Source organism: Apium graveolens, chromosome 1 (genome assembly GCF_009905375.1).
Source record: "Apium graveolens cultivar Ventura chromosome 1, ASM990537v1, whole genome shotgun sequence".
In the NCBI taxonomy this organism is placed as follows: Eukaryota; Viridiplantae; Streptophyta; class Magnoliopsida; order Apiales; family Apiaceae; genus Apium; species Apium graveolens.
In genome coordinates, this window is record NC_133647.1 from 183094839 (window position 1) to 183104972 (window position 10134).

General features: G+C 33.1%; 1 protein-coding gene across 1 annotated transcript; it reads left to right on the forward strand.

Moving 5' to 3' along the window:
* The first annotated feature begins 868 nt into the window (after window positions 1–868).
* Window positions 869–3331, forward strand: LOC141713013 (uncharacterized). Its single transcript, XM_074516200.1, has one exon. It carries the CDS (start codon window positions 869–871, stop codon window positions 3329–3331), a length of 2463 nt encoding a protein of 820 aa, XP_074372301.1.
* Window positions 3332–10134: the final 6803 nt, after the last annotated feature.

Genomic DNA, 10134 nt, shown 5'->3' on the forward strand with positions numbered 1-10134 from the left:
ATCGATAAAATTTGTAAATGACTATCCATAAGTCGATTTTTATTTGGATTTAATTGATTTTGACATTCTTGGACATAATTTAAGGATTATTTAAAATTTTAACAACCCAATCATTGAGCTTTGTTATGTCTGAATGAGAACATAATAATTGAAGTCAAAATTAGGTCATTCATTACTCCTCATCTTATCCCCTCCTGTACTCTCCATCGTGATTCGTGGCGGCTCCATCGCACCTCGACCTCCTCGAACCTCCATCGACCTCGACCTCAAGCTCGACCTCGACCTCAAGCTGCTTCGCACCTCCTCCATCGCACCTCGACCTCAAGCTCAACCTCCCCCATCGAACCTCGACCTCCATCGCAGAGACCTCCATTTTAGGTAAATCCGTAACCTAAATTATCTTTTTAGTGTTTTAGGGTTCCTCCATTGTTTCAGTGGTTTAAGCTCTAACACAAGCTCACCTCTGCAATTAATTGTTTGAAGTGATAAGCTTAATAGTTAATTGTTTAATTAGTTAGTCATAATCTTAATTAGTTAATTGTTTAATTAGTTAGTCATAATCTTAATTAGTTAATTGTTTAATTAGTTAGTCATAATCTTAATTAGTCACCTCTGCAATTAATTGTTTGAAGTGATGCACATTGGGAATTTGGGTTTGTGATAAGCTTAATTAGTTACTAATTGCTAATAGATTATGTAGTTGTTGCTGATTGTTTTGGTTTGGTAGTTAGTCATAAGCTTAATAGTTTTGGTTATTTGGGAATTTGGGTTTGTAATTGTTTTGGTAGTTAGTCATAAGCTTAATAGTATATGCTCTGTTTTTGACCATCATGTCACTTTCTTTTTGCAGCTTGTTTTATATCAAAATATGGATAGGTCATGGTTAAAAGCTGATAGAAGAACAAGAGAGTTTGAGAATGGAGTGGACGATTTACTTATGTTTGCCTTTGAGAATGGATATAACGAAGACAAAATAAGTTGTCCATGCTTAAAGTGCGCACATAGCAAATCTTGGAAAGCTCGGATTGTTAAAAACCATCTGTTTCAAAATGGTATTGATGAAACGTATACTCGCTGGATATGGCACGGGGAGCCAAATATTGTAGAAAGTCCTGTATTGGATGAAAGTGACAACTCGGTATCTTCTAATTACCAATTCTGCACAAGAATGGGTGAAGCTGACGATGATGATGTTCTTTCTTCAGATTCTTCAGATTTCATCAACCATGTGAAAGGTGAGCATGAACCTCTTTATCCTGGTTGTGAGAATTACACTAAGATGAAAGCTTTGGTTAAGTTATTCAACTTGAAAGTGAAGCATGGTATGTCTGATTCATGTTTTTCTGATGTTCTATTATTGATTGGGTCTTTGCTACCAGAAGGCAACAATGTCCCTTCTTCTTTCAATGAAGCGAAGAAAACCTTATGTGCATTAGGAATGGGTTATGATAAGATACACGCATGCCCGAATAATTGTCTACTATATCGTGGGCCACAAGATGAAGATGAGACTACTTGTCGCATATGTAAGGCCTCTAGATGGAAACTGAATAAGAAAGGAGAAGAACAAGAAGGAGTCCCTGCTAAGGTCTTATGGTATTTCCCCTTGATACCAAGAATAAGAAATTTGTTCAATACACCAGCGATTGCGAAGGACATGACTTGGCATGAGACCGAACGACAACAAGATGGTAAAATGAGGCATCCAGCAGACTCGCAAACATGGAAGGATGTCGATCAAAAGTGGCCTGATTTTGCATCGGAGAGTAGAAACCTCCGGTTAGCTTTATCCGCCGACGGTTTCAATCCTTTTCGTGGAAACCGTACTGATCACTCAAGTTGGCCAGTTTTGCTATCGGTTTACAACCTTCCACCTTGGCTCTGTATGAAAAGAAGGTACATTATGCTTTGCTTGTTAATATCAGGACCGACCGAGCCTGGAAATGATATAGATGTGTTCCTTCAACCACTTATTGAAGATCTGCAGGAGTTGTGGCGCGGGAAACAAGTGTACGACGCATATAGACAAGAGTCTTTCGTACTTAGGGGCATATTATTATGGACAATAAGTGACTATCCGGCCTTGGGGAACTTGTCGGGACATGTAGTTAAAGGATATAATGCTTGTATTGTTTGTGTTGATAAAACAGAGGCTACTAGGCTGGTTCACTATCGGAAGACGGTAGTTATGAGGCATAGGAGGTGGTTGCCTCGTCATCATCCGTATAGAAAGCAAAAGGCAGCTTTTGATAATAGCGTTGAGACAGGTGCTGGTCCTATTCCATTAACTGGTGAGCAGGTTTTTGAAAGAGTACAACATCTAAGGGACCATGTCTTTGGTAAGACACAACGCCAACATAAACGGAAGAAAGGTGATGCTAGACCAGTTTGGAAGAAGTTATCTATCTTCTTTCAACTTGAGTATTGGAAATTTTTGCCAGTTAGGCATGTTCTCGATGTGATGCACATCGAGAAAAATATATGTGAGGCTTTACTTGGAACTTTGCTAAATATTCCCGGAAAGACAAAAGATAGGGAGTCAGTCCGTCTCGATATGGCAGAAATGGGAATAAGAATGGAGCTAAGGCCAAAAACTCCCGGAAAGAAAGAGAAGGTACCTTTGGCTGCATGGAACTTATCAAATGCTGAAAAGAAGGTAGTTTGCTCATCATTTCTTCAAATGAAGTTACCGGATGGATTTTGTTCAAATATCAAGAATCTTGTAAATATGGAAAAACTTCGGCTTGTTGGAATGAAATCTCATGATTGCCACACAATATTGCATCATTTGCTTCCAATTGCGATTCGGTCGGTACTGCACAAAAAAGTCAGGTGCACAATAATAAGGTTTTGCCTTTTCTTCAAGGCAATTTGCAGCAAAGTCATCGATGTAGATAAATTGGAAAATATGCAATCTCAGTTGGTGGAAACATTATGCCAGCTGGAAAAACACTTTCCCCCTTCGTTCTTCGATGTCATGATCCATCTCTCAATTCATCTTGTGAGAGAGGTTAAGCTTTGCCGGCCAATCTTTCTACGTTGGATGTATCCTTTTGAGAGATATATGAAGGCGTTTAAAGTATATGTTCGAAATGCTGCTCATCCCGAAGGTTGTATTGCCGAGGCATATGTTGCCGAAGAGGCCGTTGAACGTTTGGTCAATTTTGAAGAAGCTACCATAGGTTTGCCAAAAAATGATAGGCATGAGCAAAATGCAATAAGCAAACCTTTATCTGGTGCGACAATGATCAAGCCAAGCAAAGAGGAATTGCATCTAGCACACTTATGTGTTCTGCAAAATAGCAATCACATGAGGCAATATTTTGAGTAAGTTACTAACATATGTGTGTGTGTGTGCATTTTGTTATTTTCTCATTATCTGCAATTCGGTAAATATATTGAAGCAATTGATTTTACTTGTAGTGAACATATGGCATCTTTAATGCTAAGATACCAGCAGCATGAAAATGACGAGGTGTGGCTAAAAACCAAGCAGAATGAACAATTCCCCGAATGGTTCAGGAAAAAGGTAAGTTTTATTTATGTGTTTATTACCTTGTTACGTAGTCCTGATTAAAAACAATACAGACAAGTAATATAAGAAGTCGAAGACATCCAATAAAAAATAAAAACACAGACCTAAAAAAATTGTTTAATTTTTTTTTTATTGTACAGATTGAGACGGAATTGCTCCATGACCATAATAGCATAGGTGATGATATAAGGTGGATGGCAGAAGGGCCTAACAAGAATGTTCCTACGTTTAGTGGTTATAAAATCAGCGGGGTTATTTATAGCACCAAGGAGCGTGATAATAATAGACAAGTACAGTGTAGTGGTGTTTGTGTTGTTGCAGATACATTAATGCTTTCCGAAAAATTTAAATCTGTTGAACATACTTCACATACCTATTATGGAGTTATAACAAGTATATGGGAGCTAGACTATAATAATTTTAGAGTCCCTATATTTCGTTGCAATTGGGTAGATATGAACAAAGGGGTTAAGGTTGATGAGTTGGGATATACATTGGTTAATTTAAATAAATTAGGATTTTCAAATGATCCTTTTGTTCTAGGGAAACATGTTAAGCAAGTTTGCTACATTGATGATACTCTTGAAAAATTTTGGTCTGTGGTGTTGAAAGTCCCGAAAAAGAACTTTTATGACCACTGTGATGATGAAAATGAAGTCTCTGTAGAAATAGAACTTGAGAATGAGCTGCAGTTGCCCGTGTTCCCGAATGTTGATGAACTAGACGATGAAAATACTAGCTATATGCGAGAGGAAGAAGAATGGATTCAACTTCCATAGTGGTAATATATATAATTATTTATAGATACTTGAGTCCATGTACCGCTCACTTTATTCTTTTTGTAGGTGAAGCTCCCATTATCCATGTGTACTGCTCGTGAACCCCTTGATGAGATTACTTTTGCCGTGATAAAATCATCATCTAGTTGACTGAGTTTTCAATTTGTGAATGCTGCTGGTTGATGTTCTTCTTATAATAGATGATGATTTTATCATAGCAAAAATAATCATTCGGCGGACATACAAGTATGGCTAGCTTCTACTGCAGAAACAGGGCTTGGAGATATGTTATCTACTGCAGAGGATAAATTATAAAATTTTCCACATCAAACTTGTGCAAATTAATGTTGATCACTTGTTTTTGTGTTTATGCAGAATTACCAGCATACGGCGGTTGTCAAGGCGTGCAAAATTATGGCTAAGCAGCATGCATGTTACCAAAGGCAGTAAACAAGGATTGTGTTTCCATTTTCATTGTAATATTCACTACTAAACAACTCTGTCTTGTATATATGGAACAATGTAATTTGAAATCTCTGTCTTGTTTAATTGAAAGTGTATGGTTTGCCAATTTTGAGGAATGGCTTACAATTTTGATTGAGGATCTCTAGTTTGTTGTTGGTTGGACCTTTGGCTGATTTATGGTATTATATCTGTTGGTTTGGGTTTATTCAGATTGGACATCTTATTGTTGGTTTGTGTACAGCAGGGTTGGGATATGTAATATGTGCAAGTCAATTTTTTTTTCCATCTTTGCTGTATAGACAACGGTTTCTTTTGCTAATCAGTAAACTGTTGTATGAACCTCTATTATCCCATAATGTTAATAACCATTGTCTATGAACTTTGCTTTCTACAATGGTATTTTAAATCCATTGTTTGATAGAGTCTAAGATATCAGTTTTAGTAAACCATTGTCTAAATTAGACAACGGACTTGTCAAAAACTGTTGTCTTAAGATGGAATGAATTTTTGTACATACAACATGCATGCAACATTATGTAAAAGGGTTACAAACAACAGCTCGTAAAATAACAGTTGTCTTAAGATAGAATGAGTTTTTGGACATACAACATTGGTTCACGCTTGTTTAAAATAGTCATAAACAACAGTCCATGAAATCACAGTTGTCTAAATAAGTCAAATCGAAAAGCTTAGACAATAGTGTGCAAAAACCTCTATAAACGTTGTTGGATGGAAAGCAAGACAACTGTTTTTTCATAGCGAAGAAAACCCCGTGGTTTGATTTTTTGGGACAACGGGTATATTTTGAACCGTTGTCTCATGACAGTTGTGTGAATGAGATTTTGGTGTAGTGCTCATGTCTAAAGTCATCAGAAATCCATATTGTTTTAATAGGTTAGATATAGATATTATAAATGAAAAATTCATTTTTAATACATTTAAATAGAAGTATACTCCCTCTGTTTTTTTTATTTGTCGCTTTGATTTTTGCACATATTTTAATGTCGTTTGAGTGACTAGTTAAAATTATCATTTATAATTTTTTTTTTAAATAAAAGTAGACAACTTATATTTTAATTCACAAAAAGAAAATTTTTAAAATGATATTTCTAACTAGCCAGTTAAATCACATTAAAATACATGCAAAAGTCAAAGCGACAAATAAAAAAAAATATAAGTATATTATATAAAATGAAATGGAGAGAATATTAAGAGTAAGTTGAGAGTACACGGTTCAACACATGAACCAGAGAAAAGCGTCAGTTAATGAATATTGTGAAGAAGAACCTCATTAATTCGATAACGAGTACAAAGAAGTTGTATAAAAAGGGCATGTGCATGTTGCTGCAGGTTCATTAAAATCTAGAGTAGCTAATTACGGAGTTTAGCACCGAAAGTTAGGTCAAGTCCATAGTATACTCTTACATACTTGTACGAATTTGCCACTTCGATAATTGATGTACTTCGATCTGTCAGCTGATCGCAGTTGAAAGAGCTGCCGTTTTCAACTTAAAAGTGACACTTCATCATTCATGTTTCATCCATCTTTTCTCATTTCTTTTGTCCAATTTAGCCACTGCTCCGTGTTGACTTTGATTTTTTTTTTATTTTCTTTTGCCAAGACTTTTTTATTGTATTTACTTATTCGCTAAGAATACAAATTATTATTGTATGAAAATTAAACTATAATACTTTCCTTTTTTAAAAAAAACTTAAAATATATATAATACTTAACTAACAAAAAAGGTTAAATTATTCTAATTCTTGTTGTTGTATTTATCTTTAACATGATTTTTTTTTGCTAATAAATACCCGCACGAATATGCAAGAATTGAATATTCTCCCACAAGAGGATAAGAGCGCGCATCAAAATAAATAAATAAATGTAGTATATAAAATAGAATAATATACACATATAGTAATTTATGTTGAAATACAAAAACTCCCTAAATACCTATCAACGTTTTATATTTGATATTTACCAAAAATATAACTATATTAACTAATATATAATAAATTTTTAAGTCAAACTACAATAAATAGGAATACAACTAGCATATTTGTTCTTACCAAAACAAAAATTTGATCATGATTTTGATAATATTTTATAGGAAGGGGATAAAAAGAATTCGTTTGATATATAAATTTTTGTTTTTACCATTTCACCCAAGAACGTACGCACGTGCGCCGACAAGTGAACCACAAACCTAGAGCAATGTCCTAGCTTCCAAACTCCAACACCGGCACGTGTGTTTGTGCATGTCTTTAACTATTTAAATCATACTAGTAAAATTTTATTCTAGGGCAACTGCTACACAGGAAAAAAAGAATAGTCTATCTTTATCTTTCTATGTTTCATCGATAAGTATGATTACATGTAGGGATTATCGGAAATTAATGAACATGGTACATATTTTGTGTCCGATACATAATCTGAGAATCTTTTTTTTTGCTCGAAATGGATTTGAAGAGGGTTCCATTGGCGAACGGCGGACCTATTAAAGAGCATATGCTATTGTCAAAGTCAAATAAATCATAATCGATTTTCAAATAAAATTAATTTTTATGATTCATCAATAAAGTTTATTAATAAAAGGAATGACGCGCATATTTAGCGAACAAAATAAACAAATAAGGATGCAGATAAAATATTCGAGTTAATAAAATTTTAGTTTATTGATGAAAACTAAAGTCGTATTTACGATAGATTCATGTTCGAAGCCAGGATTTTTCTAAAAGATTCAGTAAATTTTTGCATTTGGGATTAAAAAATTCTACAATATTCATTTACATTAATATATATACACATTTTCTATGATATTAAATTTTATGGGAGAACGATATATAACAAAATATATGATGTTTTAAGCTCTAATAGTAATAAAAAGTTTCAACACCAACTAAAGTTATAAACATAAATCCACCTTCTCAACAATAATAAACAAAAATTTGAAAAATAATTTTAATAACATTAAAAACCATTATCATAAGCATGGTCGGTTTGTGCTCTTATTGGCAATGTCAAAGACAACTCTACCCCTACCCATGAACATTGACAATTGACACCCTGCTGGTAATTAACCTTAATCTACTAGGATAAAGTTGTAATTACAAAAAGACGCGCCTAATACAACAAGAACCACGTTATCACAAATCAAGTTATGGTCCAATCAAAACAACGAAAGATGACCAATATCCAAGGGGTTTTGCTTTTGTAATTGACTCATTCATGGTTGGATTATTTGACCATTAAGTCTAACCTCTTCTACCTTGGACTTTGTTAAATTTATTACGATATTCAATTCTTTTTGCGTAGGTAGCCCCTATCAGCTGTGTATTGAGTAAAATTTACGGGTTAACGTAATAACTTATAAATCACGTGAATCAAGTTAAATCGCATTTAAGTAATATACTCTGACTCGAGAGGTAATTCGAACGTGTAACTAAGAAAATAATTATCCACTGTTTAACTAACTGAGCCAATCCTTACGGGTAACAATATTAATATTTTAATTCATTGAATTTGATATTACCCAATATGTATATGAATATAAAAAAATTATTTAAATACACGAGATATATATATCTATAATTATATAATTTGATTAAAGAAAATTAAAATTATAAAAAAATATATGTTATATCATGTAACCCCCTAAATACCTATTAAAAATAAATGATATACCCTTGTAACTCCCTTAGAGCATTTCTATTATAGAGATTGTGTAAAAATAAATTATTCACGTTCCCTTTAGTTAAAATTTTAGCCAAGCTCATAATATTGACCGGATTTATTGAACCACTGGAGGCCAGTAACATAACTATATATCATTTATTACCATACTGAAATTAAATATTTTATTTATAATAACTTGAATTAATATTAACATAATTTTTTTAAAATATAGTCAATCGTTATAGTCACTGTCGTTACAGGTTCAGTAAAATTTAAATAATCGATATTTTATATTATTTTAACCAATAATATTATCTAATTTTATTTAAAATACTCTTAACACATATGGAGGGGCATTTTTCTCCGAAAAGGTACATGATTTACAAGCAAAGGGGTAAAGGAGCAAAAGTTGATACAAGTGCGGTAATATGAAATCAAAGGGCGACGAGTTTCCTTTTTGGCGTGCAGAGATGTATGTGTGGTGTGGTGTACTTATACTACCTTGCTTTGGTCTTCAACGAGAGTTGTCTCTTTTTACATATTTAGTTTTACACTTAACATATTCTCTTTGGCCGAATTTGTAACTTAGCTCCAAATGTTTATTTTTCGCATTATCTTTAAGACGTAGTCTTCAAATTGACTAGGACAATTAACACATTAGCACCAAATCTCAATCCAACTACCAACACCAACATCTTTCATAACTCATAGGCATAGCCCAAAGCGAATATTATGTTACTATTTTTTAGAAATTTTGTAATTTAAATTTTCAGTAGATTTGAAGTGATAATTATTTGTTATGTAAAGTTATATGCCCTCGTTACTTGTTCGAGTTCCAACCTTTATCGTAACTTGGAGATATTTTATTCTAAAGAATATATTAACCGTATAAAGACTTCATCTCCGATATCACCAAAAAATACTATTAATATTTGTGTCTTAAATATGAATGTAAAAACAGTTTTTCTTATTGTCATTGACGAAACAATATATAATTTTTTTAATATATACTCTCTCATAATATTAAAAATCAATTAACAAAACATTTACCGGAAAAATAATTTTAAATGATTTTTGACTAGTCTCCGTTTTAATAAAACAACAACAGTTTCAATTTAATCTTCGAATTTTTCGTATTCTAATAATATTTATTTTTGGAAACATTTTTTTTTCTGAAACAATATTTTAGAAACTTATTACATGATTTAGTTTATATAACAGTCTCGATTTGGATTACCTGATGTCATTACAGGAAATATAGATAGGAGTATAGGTTAAAAGATTGTACAAGTAACTACTTGTAGTTTGTTTGTTTTGCCTAACGGCTTTAGAATATTTATGTACTCCTTTTACACGCGGAAACACGTGTCCACCACCGTCTACCTCCGGTAACCGGGTCACCCGTAATCGCCGCCCCCTGTAGGTCCCACCACCCACCCTCCTCTATCAATATACTCCCAAGAACAATTTACCCCCATAGTCTTCAACCCATAAAAGGGAAATATACTATTAATTTCTAAAAATAATAATAAAAGTTAAATAAAATATTTAATAAAGTCTCACTACACATTGTCCGTTCACCTTACACATTTATTTCTAATTTCAAAACAGTAAAGAAAATAAATAAGAAAATAATATTCTATATTTTTAAAATCAGTAATTAGAACTTTATATTTTCA